Raw genomic sequence first — 26,744 nt, forward strand, 5'->3', positions numbered from 1 at the left:
CCCAGCCAGGCCAAAACTGGATTAGTAAACTGGCTGTTCATACTCAAACCACTTTAAAACCAGCTAACTGCGAGACGAGGAGGACCAGCGAAGACCAGCAAGCTAGTGTCAAGACCAGGACATCTACTAAATCTTACAGAACTGTATGTTTTTCGCAGGGAAGGGCAAAAAGTTGCATGCAATCTATCGTTTGACCTCAAATGAACATGCATGCTAATCTGCAGATATGCTTGCCTTGAGCCATAACGCTCAATATCGTTTCGACTGCACCTGTTGACTGATAGCTGATAATCTAGAGCAACAGTGCCCTCTAGTCGTCGATCACGTGAAGAACTTCTGTGTGGATGAATATTGCTGATGATTATCTGCTTACTTTTAAGAAGCATTTCATTAGTCATGGCACGTAAAAAAAAAAAATTGTCAGTTTGTCAAACTGTTTTATCAGCGTTTTTGCCAATAATAAAAATATATATTTCAAATGTCTTCAATTAGGAGAGAAAAAATTTCAAATGCTATGATCCTAAACATTATTTGGAACTTAAACATAGTTCCATACAGAAACGACTCATTCACGTTGTTCAAACAAATATGTCTTTCACCTGTGGAACACAAAAGGAGAAATTTGAATAAAATGTCTTTCAATACAAAGTCAATAAGCGACTAAAGATGATAAAACTAAAGACGGACACAAAAAGTGGTTCAACTCCTGTATGGTGTTCCGAGTCTTCTAAAGTATTGTTTATTAGGTTTTAAATTATAATGCATTCAATTATGGCTAATTAAACATTAATTCAAAGTAGAATGCAAACATCCCTTCACCAGGTGCTCAAATGTAAGTCTATTTATTTCGGTTGCAAACGTTGCAAATTAATTAATTAATCAGCTTCAAATCATTAAAGGCAACAGCCAATGAAGTGATGTTTTCTTCCCAGCATAGCTTGTAGGCCTAAAATTGCATTACATTTCCATTCCAGACATCAAAGCGAAATTAATCGAGGAGGAAAATAATCAAGACAACACCAAATCTGTAGTGCAAAACATTGAAGACGATTTTATTTTTGTCATTCACAGTTAACACAAGCAACTGCTTTAAGAACCTTTTCCAACCGACGTCCCTTCCTTCCCTCCCACAACAAACCGCCAGAACCTTCATCTCCAGCAAAGGAGCTAATATTCAAACGTTCCTTTCATTTCACGCTGATTGTACCTTGTATCTTAAGTCATAGTTCCTGCTGTTGGCATTAAAAGAGGATTGTTGTACATGCTCTAGATAGCAAGGCAGAAGGAACAGCAGAGACTTCAAGGGGACAACAGGATTTGGGAACAATTTGAGTATGACTTATCACATCTGCAATTCGTATATGACACTTGACTAGCAACGTAGCCATTTTGTGGAAATTCGGAGATATTTTACACTGTTTACTTGGCATCATATAGCTCTCATCGCTACAGTCCACATACTTCCAGCTCGACAAAACTTGAGTCTTGTATTTACCCCCTCAAACTGATATGTGGTAGTATAAGAAATGATGTGCTCGAATAATACAACAAAAACCAGTACATTTAAGCCCTACAAAATACTGTCATTGTCTTATTGAGTATTTGGCACTCAGGAAGCAAATTTAGTAATAATATACTTGAACATCTGCAGTGCGCTAAAGTGAGAGGGAAAAAAAGACAGATCATCCATACTATTTTCAGTTACTGAGCGAATATGATGACTAAAGGTTAGTATCGTAAAAGCGAATTACTTTAATTTAATAGTAGGATAAGGCTTCAAAATGGCCATCTAGATTTTAATTATGATGTTTTATAGAGATTACAGAAGGATAAGATTCCTAGGTTTGACTAGTAATCTATGGCTGTTGTTCAATGCAATATAAATTTTAAAAGCACTGGTGCGTGACTGGTAATACTTGAAAAGCTAAAAAGGGAGGATAGGACAAAAAATAAATAATTAAAAAAATATAAAAACATGTCGAACCTTCCTCTCATTTGGCTGTATCATTTCTTGTATCCAGATTTTTTCTGTAATGAATAACAACTGACAGTGCAATTTAACCCAGAATCAAGTCTGGGATACAGGCCATCATGTTCCACACACACACACGTCGCACATACACAGAAACATAGTAAAGATCAACATGGCTTGAGCTTGACATGTCTAAAAGGTAAAACCTGATGGTTTTTACAGAAACGCTGACTCCTGCTTGGCACAAGACGACCGTCCAACCGACTGACCGCCCCGCCTCCTGGCATCCAAACACACACTTCAGCTCTGTGCGGGTGAGCTGTGAGGGGGTGTAAGCATTGTACCATTACTACAAATGTATCAACTTATATTGCTTCTCACAGCCTAAATGCAAAGCTTTCACATGCTGCAAGAATTACTTGGATAAAGGGAGCGGATAAATTAGCAAAAAAAGAAAAAATAAGAGAAGCAGCGGTGACATTTCTGGTGAACAACGCAGTGGGGTAACTAAAAGACATTGTGTGACCACCTCTACACACGCTGTTTTAGTCCATGCTTTCCAATTATCTAATCTTGGTGAGGGTTTTACTGATTTATTGGCTCCAAATCCTGTTGTCGGCTTGTGGAAATGTGACAGATAACACTGAAAATTGAAAGAGTCTTGCCTTATGCTCTAATAATCTAAATTCGCACATCTCTACCTCCCTCTTTTTCACCATTTCCCCATAACTTTAGCTGTGCTCCTGATGACTTTCGTTATAGTCCATGATCCTTAACGGTTGCTGCCTGGGCCTCTCTGGGCATCGTGAGCCATACGTGTTTCGGTTTTTGGCTCTCGGAGCATCAGGTTGGCTTTCTTTAGCAGATGTGATGAGCGTGAAGCTCTGCGCAGCAGTGGAGATGGGCGTACTCTTTGTTGTCGGCTCCACGCAGAGCTCAGTCTTCAGGCCCTGCGATAGGCCAGTGAGACGCGGAGGCGGGGCTTCATCCTCGTCACACTGGCTCTCGCTTTTGTTCCGGAACAGCTCTCTTGCCCGCATACCCAGAAAGCTCTTGGCGCTGGGGTAGGAGCCTACGGTGACCGGGGTGTCAGAAGGGACCATGGGTCCTGGGGGTCCCAGCGGGGAATGAGGACGGTGAGGGGGCGGTTCCACCAGGACAGGTGGGGGAGTGTCTCGATTGCCGTTTACAGAGTTGGCCGGGGAAGGGCTGGCCTTGGGCTGCCCTGGAGATAAAGTGCTGCCATTGCCACGCGGAGACTGAGATGACTTGCCGTCCTCTTTGGTGGCTGTTTTTACTGCGCCGTCCACCACTATGACACTGTGACACCAGAAACAACCAGAAAAAATGTCACAATCTTAAGAATTTTATGCAACAATAAGATTGGGGGTTTAGGGGGGGGGGGGGGGGAGAGGTGGGCCTCCAAAATGCCAGAAAATGCACAATAATCAAGTAACCCACAAACAGACCCATTAATAAACATGACACAAAAACAGGAAACAAATTGGTGTCCTATTACCTTTTCGTACAGTAATAAAGGCAAGTTCTTTGGAAAGAGAATTATTAGATATGCAAGATATAACTATAACATAAAAATAAAATTAATATAGGATGAAAAATAGCACAAAAAAGTGAAAAATTACCTAGCCATTACCCATATATCAAGTTTAACCATCATAGAGTGAAAGTTTTGTCTTGCCAATCTACACATTCAAATGATTTTAAACCATTTAAGTGCAAAAGGCGGCCTCAATTCGGAATATGCACACTGTTATCGCGAACACCGTATTGATTCCTCTTTCGTGTCTTCTTGCGCTTGAACGGACATGCACACACAAAATTATGTCAAAATAGTCTCAGCAAGAATTCTCTAAAGCCCAGGACACATCAAGCCAACTATCAGCCGTCGGGTAACGTCAGGCCGTTTTTTTGGGGCCGATTCATCATGCCGTCGGTGAGAGAGAGAACTCTGGCTGTTCAGCTTAGTGAATGAGTCAGTGCATGAGAATAATAGCAAAACAGCAAGCAAAGAAGTCAAAACGGTACAGATAGAAGGCTGTTCTAATTTTACTTCATCTTACCCGAGTGTTCCTTGGCGAATATTTTAATATTATAGTGGAATAAAGAAAGTGATCAGCAGTATCGATATTCAAAACGGTAAGCACGCACTGCTTTGTTTACGGTTTGTGTATCTGCAGCGTCGGTTTCCGTTTTTGAATGACGAATATATCTGCAGAAATAGACAGTTGTCTCATTTGTTATTTTACATTTCTGTACATGGATATTCCTGTTAAGACTTTATTTGTAACTTTATTCTATTGCATTTATCTATGCTTGTAATTAGAGTATTTGTTCTTATTTTATTACTGACTGTTCACTTGTCTTTTATTAGTTAGGCTAGTAGTTTTAGCTGTGGTATCGAAGTACTTAAGTGTGCTTTTAATAATGAATAGAAAGCAGTTACGTTTGCCAACAATTTTTTGCCAATGGCATATCATAAAATCATACAAACACAGAAGCAGTAGTAGGTTGGGCTGGAAAAAATGCAACGTACCTGCTTATATTTTATTTATACTATAGTTTTCAGGTTTTTTTAGTCCTACCTGGGCTCGGTGGAACTGCGGGGCTCAGTGGCGCCCTCTGCCGGTAAGGCTAAAGCAGTGGCAGAGGAGTCTTCTGTTTCCAGCCTGCTGTAAAGCTGCAAAAGCTCAGTCTGCAGAGCCAGAGTTACCCGCCTCTGTGCCTGATATCTGCTCTCAGAGGCCTGCAGTTCCCCTCTAAGCCGAGGCGAATAAGAACAGTTGTCAGACATTGTAAAGTGATGAAATTAAACAAGAAAGCATATCATATAGAACACGGAGTGGGAGTTTTCAAGAGTTAATAATGTAAAGATAAGTTGTATGGCATAAACAGCCTTCAGATCATACTTGGCCTGAGCCTTGACATCTTCAAGAAACTTCTTTTGTTCTGCGATCAGGTGCTCTTTCTTCGAGATTTGAGTCTCCAGCTCCGCCACTCTCTGCTGAGCAGCATCCAGCTTTTGGCTCTGAAGTAACAGATTCTGCTTAAGACGCTCTGTCTCCTTCCCCCAGGACATCTGCAGCATCTGCACCTCCTACAGGAGAGAGGTGGAGGAAGATAACGTAAATCTGATTTATGGCAAAGATGAAAGAGATGCTGGGTATTTTGTTCTTTTGACTTGTACCTTGCTAGTATCCGGTCCAGCCTGATGCAGCTCCTGAACACACAGTTTATGAGCTTCTCCCAACAGCAACAGCTGCTTATTCAGAAAACTCAACTGCTGTTGAATACTTTCACTCGACGACAACTAAAAAAAAAACGATGATGGGGAAAATGATGACGATAATAACACAATCACAACATACTCAAAAAATTAAAGGAACAGTTCACTTCAAAATGTAATTTTTTTTTACCATTTACAACAGGAAATACACTTAAACTGTCTCTTTTTTGAGCTCAAGAGACAAGGGCTGATTATTTTTACCTTGACAGTGAGCTGGTTCAGCAGGTGTCCCGTGTGGCACACCTTATTATTCGCCTTCTGAAGCTCCGCCTCCATCTCACCTATTCGCTTCTGGCATTCTTGTAGCTTACTCTGAGTGGAGCATCACAGATGCATAGTAAATCATCATCCTGTTTCTGAATGTTGTGGCCATCTCATTTGCTACCATTAAATTAAATACACTACCATTCAAAAGTTTGGGCTCAAAAAGTTTTTTTTATACAACTTATTTTTTATTAATAAGGTAGGATACATTAAATTGCTCAAAAGTGACAGAAATCTTTTTATAAAATACATTTCAAATAAATGCATCATATTTGACTTCAAAGTATCCGGAATTTGTATTCCACAAAAAAATATTAAGCTGTTTTTAACATTTATAATTAAAAGAAATGCCTCTTGAGCAGCAAATTAGTATATTCACATGATTTCTGAAGGATCATGGGACACTGAAGCTGGAGTAATGGCTTCTGAAAATTCAGCTTTGCCATGACATGAATAAATTAAATTTAAACTAATAAACCAGAAAAAAAATATTTCACAATATTACTGTTTTTACTGCATTTTTGATCAAATAAATGCAGCCTTGATGAGCATAAAAGATTTCTTTCAAAAATATACAAAAAATTATTACTATGTGTGAGTCAATAAGAGAGAAGTGTTTAAAGCACCTGTAACTCTTGGTTTTTGGTGTAGTAGTCATCCCTGGCCTGCTGTAGTTGACGAATCTGGCTGTGCAGGCGTGTAACTACAGTCTCTCGGTCGTCCCAGAGCTGCCGGTATCTCTGCTGCTCCACCTGCAGACTTTCTCTCAGAGACAAGATATCCACACTCTGCAGGTTCAGCTGGTCCTTCTGTTGAAACAAACACAGATTTACAAATCAACTGCATTAGTCTCTGCCACCCTCTAGTGGTCAACAAAGGTGAATGTCTGGTGCCACTAAACTAGCCCTGCGAAAAGGAGAACTATTTACAGTTCACCATTTTAAATCTAGTGGCATTAATTCTAACCGATGACTTAAACCGAACGCTTTTCGAGAGGTCATGAAATTGTGTTTAAAGTTACCATGGCGTTGTTCTGCTCCTCGAGCGCGGTAGCATTGATGATGCGCCGAAGCAGACGTCGGTTACGTACAGCATGCTGCTCTCGCTTGTAGCGCTCGTACAGGAGCTGGTTGTGGAGCAGCAGAAGCTGACTGCGCAGTGTCTGCAGCTCGTCCAGAGGAGCAGAACCTGTGCATGAGAAAGAAAGAAAGAAAGATTATTCAGATTTAAGCATTAAAGTAATTAAGACATTTTTTTATTCTGCTTGCAAAAAACATCTTTCTCCATTGAAGGTCATTTAAAAGTAGCTCTTTTCAAGCATCATATAAATCCAAAATATTGAATTTAAACATTAAATATTAAAATAGATGTTTTGCCATGTTTTGCCACAGGGTTCCTATATGAATGAATGCATGGCAAAAAAAGGTTTCAGTTACAAACACCATTAAATATAGGTATTGGATAGGTTAAAGATGGGTATATTTGTCACCCATTACTAATTTATTACACAACTAAAAGTGTCCGATAATAGGGGTGTTACTGAAATAAAGTGTGCATTAATCAGCTTGTCACATGATAATAAAGATGGCCGCCACCATACGGGGTCCACCCTGAGGAGATGAAAATAGTATTTTTCTATGGCACATTTAAGTATAAGTGTACATGCAAGTGTACATTTTCATTATATATGTCTAAAGCATGATTCGTAACTTTAGGTATAAATTGTTATTTTAAATGTACAAATTACTTAGTTTACTCAAATGTAATTTAGTCAAGTCTTTCTTTCTTTTGTGGAACATAAAATATCTTTTTTTTTTACAATGAAATTTAATTGGGTCCAAATCGGTTGAATTACCATTGTTCTTCAAAATATCATACTTCAAACTTTTGAAGCCATGAGGTTGAGTAAATGATGGCAGAATGTTCATTTTCGGTTGTATTACACCTTTAATACTCATTTAAATGTTTATCCCCGGCTGAAAACACCGAATTATTTCTCTGTACTCTGAAAGAACCACTTTTCCACAAGTAGCTGAATGTGTGCTCATGCAATGGTTGTTTACCTCCAAAGTGTGTCCAGTCAGCTGACTTGCTTGGCAGGGGCAATCTGAGAGTGATTGCGGAAATGTTGGAAAAAGAGGGGAAAAAACACAGGGAATCAACAAGGTCAGAGGCAATGTGAAAATAATTTCGGACGCACTGCTTTTCTGGCAGAGCAAGCCTTTTCTCACAGAACCCTCTCTGACCAGAGCCAAAACACCTCAATTATGTGTTTTCGGATATGGCCTGGAAGAGAGAGAGAGAGACAGAAAGAGCTCTGATTGTTTTTGGTTAACACAGGCTCTGCTGTTGCGCTGTGGACTGATTTGCGCTGTGGCAGTGGATGTGACACAGGACAAAGCAGACAGTTGTTTCAGTGTGATAGCGAGTTAGTGGGCAAATCTGTAACTAGTCTGATCCGGTTCTTCTTAAAGAGCCCCATTAGCAAGTCTTATAGATTGGAACCTAAACTAGATTGTTTTACATTTTCTAAAGAAAACGAGTTATTCATCATGAGGAGGGTGTTCTAAAAGACTGTTAGCATGTTATACAAATGTTAAGGTGTTCTGGGATGTTGTTGTTAGTATGTTGCTACATGGCTGTTAAGATGTTCAGGGTGGATGTTTAAGTGGAGTCGAAAATATCGTAATTCCAAGAGTCCCAAGCACATGAATGACCAAGCAAACTCTGAAATCCAGAATTTTACAGTCAATTTGAAACATTGTAAAAACACTGATCTATAATATAGAAATGGCAGATGAGAACAAAACTTGAACTGAATTGAGCTGGATGATGACACTCATGTCTCTGTAGAGCTTCTTTATAGCTGAACTGAACTCGTTTCATAATTAACGAATTTTCCAAAATCGACAGTTATCAGCGCCTAAAACGGTCGACCAAAAATATTCATTTGCGAGTGATATTTTTGTTGAGATCAAATACGTGCGAGAGAGAGAGAAAGAGACTATAAAAGCTACTCAGTCAATAGTAACCTAATAAAAATCATTTAGTTCAGTTAGAGAACAGACACTATAATTAAAAGCTGAATAACACCACTGTTGCCTTCTGTAGAGTTGCTTATAGCTGAATTGAACTCGTTTCATTATTGATGAACTTTACAGTCATTGAACTGACTCAACACTGAACTGACTTGCGCTAAATGAGGACACTATTGCCTTTTTTTGGAGTTGCTTTACTGAAGAATTTGAATTCGTCTTATAAGTCTGCATCATTGATTCTGTTATTTTCCTGTTTGTTACTGTGAAGCTGCTTTGAAACAATCTGTATTGTATAAAACATATAAATATAGCTGATTAGACCTGACTTAATAACAAATGCCAATGACTTTGGGGTACAAGCTTGCCGGGACCACTTGAAAGTCCCTCTCCAAATAGGCCTTGATTGGCTTTGATTTTGTCATTTCACGTGTTTTGGTGGAATAATGGAAAGTCTGGTTAGGGTTCACAAGTGTCTCAAGGACACAACAGAGACAACCCATTGATCATACATTTGAACATTGATTTGAACTTGCACACTTTTGATAACAAACCAAGATCTTTAACCACACATGACCACAAGCTTGAATCATTGCGAACCATGAAAGCAAAAGGGCTTACCTCTTTAGCACTTTGTCATGGGCGTCACCGCCCTGCTGCACGAGGCGATCCAGCACCTCCAGGGGGGAGGCAGACACAACCCCCTCCACACCCTCCTCCTCCCCTTGCTTGCTCACATCACCTCTCTGAAACCTCTCAAAGGAAACTCGCTGCACAATCTCGGAGGTCTTCCTCCTTACGAAGAGAGAGGCGGCCCGAGGCAGGGCCATGTCAAACAGAGCCTCGTACGGCAGGGGTGGCGGTTTGCACGGGCTAGGGGAGCAGAGGCCGTATTTCAGGGCCTCGTCCTCTGGTGCGGAAGAGCTCCGATGGAGTTTGCTGTGCGTTGGGTGTTCGATGGGCATGAACACTGGCTGGAAAGACCAGGGCTGCTCCTGGGACGGGCCTCTACTCACTCTTCCTCTGTCCCCGGGTGTGATCTCAGTCTTGTCAGGTGTTGAGATGGCGTTGTGAGGGTCTCTAATCAAGCCGCAGAGGATAGAAGAGGGCAGGGGTTTCTCTTGCGTGCCGGTCAGGGTCTCCGTGGTGTTGAAGAACGGAGAGTCAAAGCCACGAAGGCCGGCTAAATCTTGCTTCTCCTCGGTTAACTTCAGAAGCTCCTCTGTGATGGCAGCTGACAGGATGGGAGACAGAAAATTATTGTTGTTTATTGGATTAGTTTGTCTGTTGTGGAAGGACACAAATGTGGAAGTGTGAGTGTGAAAGAAACACTAGTTCATACCATCCTCCCGCTCTTTCTCGATTCTCAGTTGTTCTTGCTCCTTCATGTACACGGAGAGCTCGGTCAGGGTCATTGGCATGTTCTCACCTCTGCCATCTGGGTCAGATAAAAGACTTGGTCTTAATAATGAAACATCTAAAGGCCCATTCACAACAAGAATGATAACTATAACAATAACTATATTAGCATCCACACTAACGCACGATAGCCACACAATGCCGCTTTAAATGCTCCATCTCCTTAAAGTTGGGTGGATTCTGATTAGCTGTCACATTTTTTTCAACGATATAATTTTTCTGTGTCTTGTTAGAGTTGTGGACTCAAAGAATTCCAATGATTGTTAAAAAGTTATAGTTATCGTATACCGTCCTTGATGTGACCGACCCATAGCACTTGCCTTTTCCGCTCAGCACTTTAAAATGTTAACCATGCCAAAGGTTAAAGAAATAGTTCTAACAACTCTTTAAAGAAAATCAAACCTTTACTTCAATGTTAGGCTATGTTAGTTATGATAAAACAATTCTTACTCGTAACATACCTCTGTGATTGATCGTTTCAGGTCCAATTTTCTCAAGCTCTCTGACTGGCTCCTGTCTGACCAAGACGGGTTTGGTGTGGTCTAAAGGTCTACCGTCCTATGGAGCACATAAAAGTTCAAAGAGTTTGCAGTGAAACTATACACAAGCAGAATGATCTCAGAGCAGACTTGAAGTTGTTTCAACAAGGGAAGGTATAGGAAGTCTTAAAGGGAACGGTTCACTCAAAAATTTAAATTCTGTCTTCAATGAAGAACGTTTCAACTATTTTTGACAAAAACTATTTTCAAAATATCTTTTAGTATTCTGCAGAAGATCTCACTAAGAAATACTACAGATTTGCACAAAAGTTCATCCTCTACAAAAGTACCTTGCATGGTGGGCTAGCGGTACTGCGTGGCAGAGACACAGGGGTAAAGTCATCGGAGAAGCTGGGAGGAGGTGAGGCGGCCGCAGGGGTGCTGGATGACGGGGTGACTTTGCCACCCGCTGCAGGAAAGATGACAAGACCAAATTCATACTAGTGCTTGAGGAAATGAACACCCTGATGTGCCTACCTCTCCCAACATGCTAAATATCAAAGTTGTTTGCGGACAAGCATAGACAGTATAGTCACCGGGTGTGCTGTAGAGGCGGCTCGATAGGTAAGAGGCACTCTGGGACAGTTCCGGGTTCGGTGACATCCCACGGGAGGAAGGGGGTGTGGCCATTCCACAGTGGGAGGAGGGGCTCCAGAGGGAATCCTTAACACCATATGTTGCATTAAATTCACAGCTGGAGTTCTATAAATAAACAAGCACACACAAAATAAGTCCCTTGACTGCTTCTTCAGAGGGTAAGATTTTAGAAATTAATATTTTATTCAGTAAAGACATTAAATTAGTCACAAAAGTGACAGCGATAACTTTTACCTTTTACATTGTTACAAAAGATTACTATTTTAAGTAAATATTGTTCTTTTGAACTTTTTATTCATCAAAGAACCCAGAATTTTTTTTAGCCCAGTTTCACCCAAAAATACTTAGCAGCGCAACTGTTTTCAAAATTATTAATAAGGAAAGTTTCTTAAGCAACATATCAGCATATTAAAATGATTTCTAAAGGATTCTGTGACACTGAAGACTGGAGTAAAGGCTGATAAAAAAATCAGCTGTCATCAGAGGAATACATTTATTTAAATTGTAATAATATTTCACAATCTTACTGTTTCCACAGTAGTTTGTGGCACCTTGGTGAGCAAAACAAAAAAAACAAACAAAAACTTACCAAACCAGAACTTTTTAACAGTAGTGTATACACATTGACATTTCACCAAATGTAATCTTTTGCCAGCAGTTTCACAATGTGTTTGCATATTGCGGCATCAAATACCATAATGCTTGTAAAAGTGTAGTAAAGTAAAAAGGGAAGCACATATTGATTATGGGCCAATATTGCATATTTTTATCAGCCAATATTGTATATTTATATGTTTCTGCCTTAGCACTAACGTAAAGTGATATATTACTGCATTTAACTCTGCAAAAGTACTATATTTTAAAAAGCACCTTCCCTTTGAGAGCACAAAAACATTACCTGATATTGATCTGACTGCCAATCTCAGTGTTAAAATAGCCATTATCTGCATCCCCTATCAGTGCCCCACTAATATAGAAAGTATCAAATCAACATAATTGTGATCACATAGCCAAATCTTGAATTGTGAGAAATTTGAACCATGATCACACCAAAAAACATTAACATATGACCAAATGTCAATAGCTATGAGCCTCATTAGAACACAAACACAATGCTGTTTGTTTTCCATCAGCAGAGCGTTCAGAATAAAAGTCCTGATAGTGGGAGGTGACAGACCAGGAGAAAGAGCTCTTGCGTCATTCACATTGTCAAGACAACCGTTTCTGCGTCAGCAAAGAGATGGCATGTTTCTCTCTTTTTAAAGCCCTGCACACCCACCGGAATGACTCAACACCTCTCCTCTCCCCTCCTTTCCTCTCAGCTCCTTAGACTGCCTGGAGAACAAGGAGATGATTCATGGTGGGAGAGGGAGGGCAAGCTCTGGTGTGCAACGGGAAGGGAGGGGTTCAGGGATGGGTGATTTATGGACAACAGCTGACAAGCTGACAAACAACAAGAGGGAGGAGGGAAGCAGATGCCAATTCCTGCACTGGATCAGTTTATTTGCACATTTTATATGCAGAGTACTGATTCCTTGGATTCAAACAGGTAGTTCCACCTCACACCAAACTCACACCATTGGTTGTGCTCTTACCTGCCGACGGGTTCCAGTGGGGCTGCGATAGGGGGGCTGATTCCCTGAGAAAGAGGACAGGGCCAAGGGAGGGACGACAGGCTGACGAGGGGTGGAGTAATGAGCTGAGGAAGAACTTCCTGGAAAGGGACAGAAAAATGATGTCCACAAAAAACATCCTGTCACTGCTAGAAAAGCAGAGTTTGCCTGAAAATAGACTGTGACTGAATTAGAATGCTGGTTAAGTTGTCTAACTTCATTTCCAAATACATTTATGCGTTTGGCCGATGCTTGAATTAAAGACTGGTCGTGAATGAAAGATATACATTTGATCACTTCACACATTCCCTGGGAACTGAACTCATGACCTTTCATCTATTTATATAATCACAACACTATCTCTAGGATTAAAAAAAAAAACACATGATGCTTTTTAATGTTTTCCTTTTATTTAGTGCGTAATGTATCTGTTTGTGCATGTATACGATCTGCAAAGTTACAAAGCTTAAAGTCTCTCACAAAGGGATTAATTCTATGTTGAAGACTAAATGTTAAAGATGTTGCTTCCGCAAACATCTACGTCACAATGTGAAATATTAGCATAATGCCCACCTAAAGGCAAAAGCAAAACCCCTTTCTTTGGCCTTCCGAAAATGGACGAAATTAGGAATCAGTGGTTTAGATTTATTTATAACGCTGTTCTTGAGCAGTACAGCCCAAAAGTTAGCTTGTGTACAGCGCATTTTATGCAGGACAGCTTCCTGAACTTGGATGAATACAAAGCCGGCTATACACGTTTAAATAAATTAGAAATATACACTTCTGTATATGGACAAAGTTTATTTCAGGACATAAAGTTGTTACAGTGAAGAAGGCAAATTAAACCATTATAACGTTGTATCTCTAAAGGTAAAAGAGTTACAAAACAAAAACTTATCACTGTGAAACGTTCTGTTCAAGTCGTGCTTGCTAAATTGGTTCAGATCGATCGGCTTGAAACCGACTTAGGCTATACCGACGACATTATTAACTGTGTTATCAATTGCTTTAGATGCCTTGGAAGCTGAAACTCACAATTATGGTAAGGGGCGTGTTTTTGAACATTAAAGCATGTTAACATTCTATTGCACCCAATAATCAAACCTTCTGGTGTTGTTTGGTTAATTTAAGTTTAGGTTTTTAAAATTTTTAAATGGTACGAAACTTGGGAAAGGTTTTGGCACATCAACCTCAAATTTGTAACACAACTTGTTTGAAATTATGGCTTCGATTTTATCACAGTTTTAGAGTAAAACATGTTTTGGACAATATACATTTCATATAAAACTTAATTTTTATTTTTATGCAGTTTTTATAATAATAAACTTAAGTTTCTATAACTTTGCTTTAGTTTTTCAGCAATAATCTGCCAAGTGTCTTCTTTAAAAAGAGACCAAACTTAAGTCTGTGCTAAAAAGCATTTCAAGATTTATTACAGTTTAAGTTTGAAATTTCTTTTTCAGGTCTATGCTCAAAAAGTGATTAAATGGATCATAACTATTCCATAAATATAATTTAGTAATATAAAATCCCCTCAAAATACAAACTATTAAATAAAAATATATATAGTATATATATTCATTTCATTGTAATAAAAAATAATAATAATTCTGTCATTTTTGACCCCCACGCGAGCAGCTAGCCTGGTAATACCAAACTCTGCTACTTCGCTTTGCTTCGTAGACAGAGTCTGGCATGGCATAATTGAAAAGCGTTTTCTTTCTCGCGGGGAGGTGCTTGTCTGAAGTTTAAAATCATTGGTTCCCGTAAGGCAATCACATAACCTTTGGTTATGGCGTGTGTTATGCGCTGGCTCAGCCGCATCTAACTTCCACTGTAAACACATGTATGATGCGAAAACAAAACCATCGAGCGAAATACCGGAGTGAACATGGCTTTGAACGACTTTTGCAGATTATGTGAAGTAAATCTACGCATCCACGGTACAATCAGCGTCTACGTCACGGCTCTCAGCCCGCCCTCTGTTCGTTGATTGGCCGGCTGTTTTCAGGCCAGAGGAAAACGGAAAGCTATTACGCTGTCTCAGACTGAGTACAGAAGCGAAATGAAATTGAGCGGAAGTAAGAAGTCTGACGTAGTCAGGCTAGCAAGCAGCACCAGAGGGATAGTGAACTTTTAAAATAGCATCATATGACCCCTTCTTTAAGTGCTATATTCCAGTATCCAAAGTTTGAGTAAGTAATTGAGATTGTGTTACCGTGGCTACTGTGGAAGTCACCGTAAGGGCTGGCAGTGCAATCAGCCGGACGTTGTTGTAGATGAGCACAGAAATGCTCAGGCATGCTGGCATAGCCCTCTTCACAGTACGCCTCCTTCGGATCCAGAGAGACTTTGGCACACTCTATAACAATATCGTGGATCTCGAATCTCTTCCACCTGTACAGAAAAAATTGAGCAAATGAAGGATAAACGTTGACTGTGACATTCGTGGTTTATGCGATTAGATAAGTGACATGATTCAGTATTGCCTCACCGGCTGGGGTCTAGTTCATGGTCCTTGGTTCCGGTCACTAACTCAGGGTGTATTCTGACATGTTCAAGCATTGGCTGAAATATATAAAGGCATAAATACAAAGTAAACATGACTAGTTATATTTGAATGAAATGACAATCACTATTAGCAATATGTGTCAATTTAAGGTACTTTTTGTCATTTTTGGACATTTACTGGTTATTGATGCAGCAATATTAAAATTCAGACAAACTACCATTCAAAAGTTTTTTTTAAATAAATGAATACTTCTTAATACTGTCATGAATGCATTAAATTAATCAAAAATCACAGTAAAGGCATTTATAATGTTTCAAAATATTTCTATTTCAAATCAATGCTGTTCTTTTAAACTTTCTATTCATCAAAGATGAATACAAAAATATTCCACAAAAATAATAATTAGCAGCTCAATTGTTTTCAACATTGATAATAAGAAATGTTTCTTTAGCACCAAATAAGCATATTAGAATGATTTCTGAAGGATCCTGTGAAACTGTAATAACATTTTGCAATATTACTGTTTTTACTATATTTTTTTATCTAATAAACGCAGTTCTTTCAAAAGCATTTAAAAAAACGTACCACTCCAAACTTTTGAACGATAGCATATACCAATCATTATTTTCATGTTTTGGCTAATAACTGATGAATGGTTGATCAAATTCTATACTATTTTGTCTATATAAATTAAAAATAAAACAGTAAACACTAAAATCAATAATAGTTTTAAATGCTACAAGTGAATTTTAGGCAGCACAATATTATAGTATACGGTATAAAACATGGATATTCATTTTGAGATTTGCTGAGGATTATTTTTAACAGTGTCTATATAATCTATATACAAATTATCAACTGATAATATTAACCAATAACCAATATATTACTCATGCATGCTACTATCCTAGATCCTTACTCATATCCATATTAGGCACTTTGTCACTTCTACTTTTATTGTACTGAACAAAAAGTAAGGGAAAACGAGGATGAGCAAACAATGATGGAATTTCCTTACATCTTATGTATTTGGAAAACCTCCTGGGAAACTGTATGACTAACAGCTCACCTTGACCACCTCCTCAAAAGTGTCCATGTTTTCCTTCATGCTGTAATGGGAGCGCAGGTAAGACACAAAATTGCAGGGGTACATCCCATACAGCCGGTGGAAGAGCGAGTAGACACTTGCGTGCAGGTGGATGAGATAAACCTCCGGTACGTGTCCTGTCAACAGAGATTGATCATACAGCTAGTTAACCATCATTTCGTCTGTTACTTTAAAGAGGCCTCATAATATTTTCTGGATTTCTGTGGGAGACTAAAATGATCCAGAGACTTTTAAGGAATAATAATACATACCTCAGAGGTAAAAATATTGCATAACAGAGTCATACAGTATTTGAATGTTAGTAACTCTTACCTGGGTTTCTCAGATTCCAGGAAGCCAGACGGCCAAAGATATCAAAAAACTCATAGAGATGGTGCTTGCCAGCTTGAGGAATCATGGGTAATAGTGTGATGAGCACCAGGACTCCAGTTATTAGAACCACAACATCTGTGTCTGTCTGTAACACACAAATTATCATATATATACTGCATGTTACAAAACAACCAGGCACTTGATACCAAGACCAAGAGGCATATCTGAAAGATCTTTAACATGATGAGCTTACCTTGAGGCATTTGAGGAGAGATAGCAGCAGCGGATAGCGAGCGATCTTGTGGATCCAAGACGGCTGCTTACGGACGACGTGACCCAGTAGAGTGAGAGTGGGCAGGCGACAGGGGGCTTTAGCCATGCATTCATTCATTTTATCAAAAAGGTGCTGAGAAACAGACAACACAGCCAAGTCACATTACAGGCCAGACCGTAACAGTTAATAATGTTGTTCTCTGCCCTAGACAGTTATTATTATTATTAAATATAAATGAAATAAAATACAAAGACTCAGGAGTTTAAATGATGCTGGTTAGATGAAAAGCTCCTTTCATTTGTTCATATTTCACAAGTGTTTATTTACCTTAAGGATATGGGTTGTTCGTAATTTATATAAACGATTATGTGCTCAATTACACTGATATATTTATTGTGATATAAAAAATAAAAAAGTAGGGTAGGGGTAGGGCATCTGCAGAGAAAATATTAATAATTTTAAAAAGCTATAATTTGTTTACTCTGGAGACTTGAGTCTTGACTAATGGTTGAATTTGGGAAAAACGTGAAAAATGTGTTATATTATAATACATTTTAACTGTGCTCAAGCTACAACTTGTCATTTTTAATTCATGTCCATTAATAATTCTTTGCATGAAATAAGTGTATATTTAGATTTTTTTTCTATACTATAGTATTACATCACAGCTGCTCTGGTCAGCAACTATAACGTTTTCCATAAGTTAAGTCAAAATATAGCAACAAAAATGTATTTTCTATAACATATTTTTTGGTTTCAAAGATCTGGGGCCCGTAGCATGATGGTAGTTGAACAAACTCAGGGTTACAGAATTAGTTGACCAAACCAAACCAATCCAATCAGGCTTTGTTGGTACCATGACGCTGATCATCAACTTTCTCTGTCAACTCAGGCTTTGATCTTGAGACCATAGAGCGTGTGCATATGAAAGTGTGACATCAGTAGCAAAAAGCCAATCACATGCCTTGAAACATGCGATTCACTTCAGAGTCAGCGAGATTCAATTTACTCTTCTGCTGAAGATTAAGATATTGAGGAATATAAAGTATACAAATGCATTTATACAGCAAGAAAATACCTAGCTACATCAGTGAAGTTAGTAGTTGAACATTATATGCATACAGAGACTTAAACATGTAAGCTCACATGTAGTCATTTTTTTAAGCTTTATTTCAAATCTTGTTTATTTGACATATTATCGGTATATTTTTTATATTCATTTAGACTAAATGCATAATTTTATTTTCTTATTAGGGTTATAATAGATATACAAATAATATATAAATCACATACAATAATTATAATAAATAATCATCACTAAAAGCTAGACAATTTTGTCTTTAAAAATCTTTTACTATGTAGTTACCTATAATTTGGAGCAAGAGAAACTGGGGTAGTGAAAAGCCCAGGGAACATGGATTTAAATTGAGTGTGAAACATTAAACAGAACCAGGAAAAAAGAGATATCAGTGAGCAGTCATTCACCTTATCGTGTGGCTCCCTCACTGAGGACAGGATGTGCACTGCCTGGGCGGAGTTGGTCTCCAGGAAATAATCCACCAAGCCGTTCAGCAGCACGGACCCTCGATCTGCAAAACATGAATCCACACTGACTGTCAGTCATGCAATAAAACGCATGGAGAATATGAATCATGTAGCAAATATCGAGAAGTTTGAAAATTGGCTGGACCTGTGCTGAGGTGTTCATTGATAAGGCCCTTGATCTCATCCAGCTGGCGGAGGTCAGAGGTCTCCAGCAGAGGAAGCAGGTCCCCTACGCTGAGCTGTTCCCTGGACATGATGGTATGGAGGGTTCGGAGGCGGGTGTCTCTGAAACAGTCAAGGGAGAGGGGAAGGACTTTCAGACGTCACTCTCACAGCGTCCCGTGTCCTGTCCAGCCTGGAAGGGTTCCAGGGCCGCCCGTCGATACAGTCTCCAGGCACACCTGCAAGAGACATTTGAGGCCTTACATCACGTCACTTGTCTAGAAGTGCCGGTCTCGATGAAATATTCATGAGAACAATTTGTAGTTTCTGCCTTTAAGTAAAAGGGTCATGAATTGACTAATCAAATTTTCCTTGATCTTTTGACATGAATATATAAATATATACATATCATTAGAGGCTGTTTCTATGGGCCGCTAGGCTATACGCAAGCCGCCCGACATATTGGAACGGTCAAAGCCGGTCCGTGAACATTCGAGAGCAAGTATCTGCAATAGACTTGATGATGATTTGCTAAACTAACACAATACAACCAAGACTAAGGCGTTAGCTAACACGACATTAAAAAGATCGACGCCTACTTCTACATCATTGCCTCTTTAGCCCCGCCCAACGTAATGACGGTAATTGACGCCTCTCTTGGTTCAAACAAACAGGGCTGGGCAACTGCGTTCGTCATTACGTTGTGCGTCAAGTTAAAGGGTTACTCTTTTGGCGTAAGTCGATGCGTACGGCCGTCTGCCGGAAGCTAGATATTTCAGTCGATAAAGTTTTAAATATGGATATTTACGCGAACGTATCGCTTCACTTCAGAAGACCTTTATTAACCCCCGCAGAGCCGTGTCGAGCACTTTAATCACCAATAGATGCGCTTTGATGGACTTCCAAAGACATACAGCCATTCACTGCCATTATGAAGCTTGGAAGAGCCAAGACATTTTTTAATATAACTCTGATTGTATTCGTATGAAAGAAGAATGTCATACACACCTAGGATGGCTTCAGGGTGAGTAAATAATGGGATCATTTTCATTTTTGGGTGAACTATCCCTTTAAAATGTATTTGCCACAACCAAGATGTATAAAGCCTATGTAATAAACATTAATGTTTTGACAATGTTGGCAAATGTTTCAACTATGTAACATGTTTTTTAACATTAATAGTGTAATGTTGACCACTATATCACAACTAAAAGAGATTTGAGTCCCCTTTAAAGTTTAGGTACAAGTCAAGTCAACGCACAGACTTTTTTTTGGTTCAATTTGCACACTGAATATGGCTTGGAGCTTTTAATTTTGAACTCTCAAAGTGCACCAGATTGATGACTTTAACCTAAAAATGTACAAAATTTTCTTCCAATGAAAGCTAGAGGGACTGAGGTCCACCCACCACAGTTTCACAAAATCCTGTGGGAAAGACTGAGAGGGTCAAAAACAGGAAAATAGCTTATTACTTCTAAATTAAGATGTTTTTTTAACATTATACTTAAAAAAAAGCAGTTCATGACCCCTTTAAGTAAACTTTTCAAGTTTAAGAGTGAGAAAAAAAACACTGCAACATACGAAAGTTCACAGAGAATTATGATGTACCATTATTAAGAGTACTAGATCTCATTAACATCAACTGTGATAATGTGGGTTGGAAGTTTCAGGCAAGTAAACAACAGATTATGAATCTGAAGCATACAAGATTCACATGTTGCGACCTGTTCTTGCACAAACATGACAAAAAGTCAGCAGTTGTCACACCAGCCTGACAACATCAGGTCAACAAGTACTAGCTGAAGTCAAAGAAAATTCATGAGACATGCCTCAATGGCCTGATTAGAATAGACTACATACTACAAGAACACTGTATCATGTTATGCACACGCAACACACTATTTTGAAGTTGAGCAGTGAAGTTTTACTATGACTGGAGTGATAGAGCAGCATATTTAGGGCTAATCAGCAAGAAATTGCTTTTGCTTGCATGCTGGGCCAGTGTGTTACAAAGTGTTACAAAATGTTACAAAGTACAGCCAACATTTTCACAGGCCCTGGGTAAACAAATATCATAAACAGCTTCATATGCAATACACGTCTTAATTTACACATCTGTACGCAAGAAAAAAAAGAAAAGAAAAAAAAAGTATAAATAATTATAGAAATTTGTGGATGGATGGATATAGATATTTTAAAAAGCTGATTTTTCAGCAGCATTACTCCAGTCTTCAGTGTCACGTGATCCTTCAGAAAGTATTCTAATATGCTGATTTGGTCCTCAAGAAACATTTTCTTATTATATTAATGTTGAAAACAGTTGTGACGCTTAATATTTTCAATATTAATAGTTCAAACGAACAGCATTTATTTGAAATGGAAATCTTTTGTAATATTATTACAGTCACTTTTGATCAGTTTAATGCATCCTTAATAAATAAAAGTATTATTACTAAAAATCTTACTGACCCCCAAAGTTTGGAATGGTAAATCAGCACAGTTTACAAAACGGTGTACAATACATAACAGAAATACAAATTATTGTTTGTATGAATGTAAATGCTATAAAAATGTAATAGCTGGCAATGCTACAATGCAAGACTAGTAAAAGTTCCAGTTCTAGTAACAGATCCATTAACGTCTCATCCGTCCTTCGGATGAGACGTTAAACCGAGGTCCTGACTCTCTGTGGTCATTAAAAATCCCAGGATGTCCTGCGAAAAAGAGTAGGGGTGTAACCCCGGCATCCTGGCCAAATTTGCCCCTTGGCCTCTGTCCATCATGGCCTCCTAATCATCCCCATATACTGACTGGCTTCATCAACTCTGTCTCCTCTCCACCAGTAAGCTGGTGTGTGGTGGGCGTTCTGGCGCAATATGGCTGCCGTCGCATCATCCAAGTGGATGCTGCACATTGGTGGTGGTTGAGGAGATTCCCCCCTTCTATGTAAAGCGCTTTGAGGTCTCAGAAAAAGCGCTATATAAATGTAACGAATTATTATTATTATTAACTGGCTCGAACCACTCTCACACTAGCCCTGATGCTTAAAGGTTGTATCAGTGATTTCAAGTATCACATTCATCGAATCTTTCCTAACGATCCGCTAGCTGCCCACACCCTCCCCCTGTCTGTGATTGGTTGGAACACTATTTGTTTTGGTTTTGAGTGGTTGGTGAAACCAATTGTTTTTGTGTGCAGATCTCAGAGCCTAGGCTGCCTACAGAGACGCGTTTTTTTGACGGCATGCTTATGGGGCGGGCAGCTAGCGGATCGTTAGGAAAGATTAGATGAATGTGCTAAAAAAAAATTTGGGCCTGAAATCACTGATACAACCTTTAACAGGACATCTTCCCCATATAATAGCGATTTTTCTTTGTATTTGACAACAGCAATAACTTTCTTCAGATTTGGGTCTTAACCTACATCTTAACCAGATTAATCTTGAGAACTATGTGAGTCACCAAAATCTCAAGTTGACAGCCAAACATGCAACATAAGACAACACGTTCTCCTTGCTGGAGACCATTCCAGTTACCCACCAAACAAACAGCTGTTATAAAACACAAAGCACTGCTCTAAGCATAACTTGTGCAAGATGACAACCACCTAGGGAAGGGTGATGGCAAGCTGACCCCTCAATGGAAATACAAAGAAGTTCATTGATTACCGTCATGATCGTATCCCACAAAATAAGAGCATGCATCACACTGAGGAGAAGAAAAAAAAAAACACACTAATAAGATGAAGTTCTGGACGACCTCATCGCGAACTGTGGCTGCGCCTGCCAATTGGAAAACAGGGCCGTTAACAGCACAAAGAAGCTTTATATGCCACGTTTAGGGCCACATAAACAAATTCCTTAAAGAGGTTGTGTACAAGCTGTCATGAAGACTCCTTGCTTTTCAAAGCCTAACTGAGTTTTGGGTCTCAAATCTCTCTTTCAGTTTATATGTCGTTTACACATCCTTGTACACAGACTGCATTGTTTTAAAAAATAAAATTCAAAACAAAAGAATAATTATATATATATATATATATATATATATATATGAGAGTCATAGTGCAAATTATGCTAGTATGCAGTGATCATAAGATAAAAATAAGGCAATAGCTTAAAACTGCATTTCATGATTCGCCTGCAAAAGGATTTCAGTTTAAAAGCAAACGCGCAACAAAACCCACAACATAGCCTATGTCTGTATTTTAACCTATGCATGGTGCAAAATTAAATTAAATTGTGCAAACATGTGCAGATGTGCAGATAGATGTTGTGTTTTCGGCTGCATGCACTGACAGTAGCTCTGTGTTGAAATGACCACTGGCGTAAACAGCGCGCGAGAACAATGGCCAGAATCTGCGGGACTGTCTCCATAAATGCGCCAGCAAATGTAACATACCCCCATGCATGTCAACTTCCCCCTTAAACTCGAGCATATGCATGCGGAGATTTGTTGAAATTCATTTCGTAACAGCAACAATCAATGAGGACTATTATTTCACTGACAGTCCCAATCAAGAGAGCCTTATTTTCGACAAGCTTAGTGCAAACCAGAAACAACGACCGAAATACTCTATAATGCACGTAAAATTCTGAGGAGCGAGCAAATTTAACATTTAGACTGTCACTGCGTATGATGTAAAAATATCACCACAAAAAAACATCGTTTGATAAACCTGTTTACCTGTTAGAGCAACTGCACTCCACAGGGCGCCGCCATCTTGAACACCTCACAACCCCTCCCAGCGCGATCACCATCCGCAACTGTGCAGGAGAAATAATCCCCGAGCGCTCAAAAACACGCCTGTATATGGAAGCAGAACATTGATATATGACGCGAATATTCTCAGAAATGACCAGCAGTCATAATTTATAAATACAGTGGATTGTGGGGAGTAAGACTCATGTATGAAAGTTTTAGAGAATCCTGCAGCTAGGCCCTGAGTTGTTTTTCTGAAGGGTGGAGGGATGCAGCGCTCTGTAATGCGGTTTTCGCGTGACTCAGGTGGCGAGCGGAGACGCTGATTTGGACCAGCAGTAGCCTATAAACTATTTACATTTATAAAAAATAAAATAAAATAAAATAAAATAACAAATAAACCCTCCATACACACATAAGAGTGAAGAAAAGAAAGTAAACAAGCTTAAAATCTAAATATAGGCTAAATATTTTTTTTTAAAGTAGGCCTAGTAGGCTACTTTTTACTAAATATAAGCCTAAACATTAAACAATAAATAGCTACATTAATACATAAAGGTGAGGAAAATAAAATAAACTAGGCTACCTTAAAATCCAAATAGGCCTATAATAACTATTTAAGTTTAAAAAGCACTTTTTGCTAAACATCGCCTAGAGCCTATATAGGCCTAAATACATACATAAATAAATAAGGATGAAAAAGAAAGAAAGTGAACTAGCTTAAAATCCAAATAGAATAAACTAGTGAAGGATTTTTTCAGTAGCTAAATAAATAAACGACTGAACGATAGAAAGATCGAATGAATGAATGAATGAATGAATGAATGAATGAATGAGGGTGCGATAAACCACGTAGCTAGCTTACAATCTAAAGGCTAATAAACTATTTGCATTTTAAAAGTATTTTTCCTATGCATAAATAATAAAAACATTTAAGGGAAAAATGAAGTCAAGCTTCCATAGGCCAATAATCATAAATCGATAAAAAAAAAAAAAAAAAAAAAAACTGTTGACATAGGCTACATCATGTAGGCTATTCATCCCTCATGTTATTGGAAACCCGTGGGATGAATTTCTTCCATTAAACACAAAAGAAGATGTAAAGCAGAAAGACAAGCCTCAGCCACCATTTACTTTCATTAGCAGCCTACATATTCCCCCCATTCAACTGCAGTGAATTGTGACTGAGGCTGTCATTGATTCTGTCAAACATCCACATTTATATTCCAATGAAGAAGGTTTTTTCCGGGGTTTTGTGATCACATGAGGGTGAGATCACAGAAGTTCTTACTGTGCGTATTTATCTTTCACAGCCTTATACTCATAGTTATCTCATCTTACTGTAATGTTTAATTTCGTAGACTCGTCTCTGCCTCTGCTCATCAAAAAGAGTATGATATAAGAAGTGAAAAATAACTTACACGGAGTTGGCCTATTAATGCAAGTAATGGTTTAAATGTTCTGGATGAGACTGTTTTTTAGTGGAGATGTCCCTCTAGTGGTTAATCACGGTCATAGACCTCTATTTAATTACATCAAAGATGTCTTCCCTCAAAATAGTAGGCTACAAATTTGCCTGAATCATCTTCCATTGATAGTGTTTCCCTACAATGCATGTCCTTTTTGTTAATCTCTGATAGTAATATGGCTAATTAGTAAAATAGTATACTAAAATAGATAGTAAAATAGTAATATGGCTACTTATATGTCCCCCTTTTGTGTAATTCCTAGCTACGTTGTTATTTAGGATATCACTGACTAGGCTATAGTTTTTATTAATATTTTGGAGTATTTTGATTTTTAGATTTAGATTTTTAATGTTGTTGTGTGTTTTGTCCTCTTTATTCGTTTATTATTATTATTGTGTGTATATTGGCCTAGACCTAGATTAATTACTTTTTATTTCAGTAAAACTAAGTGCAAATTAAATTAAAATGAAAAATGTTTGCAACTAGCCGAAATAAAATAACTTTTATATATTTTATATATATTTCATACTTTGTTTCAGTTTACTATTATTTTATTTCAAATAACGAAAATGTTTTTATGGTTTTAGTTTCCTATAATAACCCTGGTTGTATTTTCACCCTTGAGATTACAAGCTGTTATATTTAAATCACTACACAATAATAATAACAACAAAAAAAGAATGAAAAAAAATCTTTAGCAGAGGATGGTTTCGATCCATCGACCTCTGGGTTATGGGCCCAGCACGCTTCCGCTGCGCCACTCTGCTAGATGGCGTTAAAGAGAGAGATAATGACTCTTAATGTAAATGAATCTTCATGATAATGACTCCTTATGATAATTACTCCTTTACGACAGACTACAACAGCCAAAATATATTAAGAAATCCTTGTGACAATAGAATTTGCGATTCTGAGTTAACTAGCCAGTCAAAATAGCTATCATTTGTAATTTAACCTACTGCATGTTTCAGCTCTCAGCAAACGTTCACTATTGGTATACAAGGTGAAGTAAAGCAAGTTAAAGAAAAAAGAAAAACGGCAACACACACTCTTAAGCGCCCCTATAAGAAAGAATTTAGATATATTTTGAAGTCACCTGAAAATGAGCTGCAGTTCACTATCAAATCCACACGGGGGCGTGTAAATACATTAATCGAAATACATTAATGCGCGCGCACAAGGCAATATAAAACTGATCCCGGTAAATCTTTAAATGAAAATTATGAAATGGGCAAAACGCATCAGGATTATAGACACTCAATAAATAAACATTTAAGAGTCTCCCAGCGCTTAGTTTAACAAACAATGAAATATTAGCATAGTTGTGCTTTTAATAATCAAAGATAAAACGCCTAAAGGCTGCAACCAAAACACAACTGTGCAAATAAAAGTAAGCAAACATTCTGAGGTACCAACATTACAGGTTTGGTGTGTATTTCTGAGGGGTACGTTCAAGCAAAGTTTGTTGCTGGTTTAATGGTCTTATGTTTAAGCCCGCAAGATGTTTTACAGGAGGCAAGTCAACAGATGACCAATAACAATGATGATAAATTACTAAATTGGCGGCAGATGATTTGAGAAATTGTTTTGCAAAATATCACTAACCTTTAACGCATTGCTCTGTTAACCAATTAACCTTTTTTACGCTCCATATAGCAGTAGAGATGCGGTCTAATAAAGTGACTAGGCTTTAGCCTGCCCCTAATAAAACAATATATCGGCCTAAAAATGTAAACAAATATTCTAACTATCAATTTCAAATGATGATTAATATTTGTTCAAATATATTAAATATAGTTTACCATTATTTCAAAATAGTGGCTAAACCAGGATGTGTTTGCGTTTTGTAGACATATGTCGCACCTGCTCTGCCTGTAATTGGTTGAAAGCTCAGTCAGATTCCACCGCAGAATTATCGGATT

The 26,744-nt window shown here is 38.3% G+C and overlaps 1 protein-coding gene across 1 annotated transcript; it reads right to left on the reverse strand.

Moving 5' to 3' along the window:
• Window positions 1–1,026: 1,026 nt before the first annotated feature.
• Window positions 1,027–23,433, reverse strand: tsc1b (TSC complex subunit 1b). The gene is made up of 22 exons (XM_084386737.1): window positions 23,339–23,433; window positions 18,640–18,895; window positions 18,435–18,538; window positions 16,929–17,081; window positions 16,676–16,820; window positions 16,325–16,479; window positions 15,238–15,311; window positions 14,962–15,140; window positions 12,726–12,844; window positions 11,070–11,235; window positions 10,824–10,942; window positions 10,456–10,552; window positions 9,918–10,013; window positions 9,197–9,809; window positions 7,604–7,647; window positions 6,562–6,728; window positions 6,167–6,349; window positions 5,478–5,588; window positions 5,178–5,300; window positions 4,900–5,087; window positions 4,576–4,749; window positions 1,027–3,292 (listed from the first exon to the last, which is right to left on the reverse strand). Exons 2-22 carry the CDS (start codon window positions 18,746–18,748, stop codon window positions 2,704–2,706), a joined length of 3,708 nt encoding a protein of 1,235 aa, XP_084242863.1. The 5' UTR covers window positions 18,749–18,895; window positions 23,339–23,433; the 3' UTR covers window positions 1,027–2,703.
• Window positions 23,434–26,744: the final 3,311 nt, after the last annotated feature.

This window comes from Rutilus rutilus (genome assembly GCF_951802725.1).
Source record: "Rutilus rutilus genome assembly, chromosome: 18".
NCBI classification, from domain to species: domain Eukaryota; kingdom Metazoa; phylum Chordata; class Actinopteri; order Cypriniformes; family Leuciscidae; genus Rutilus; species Rutilus rutilus.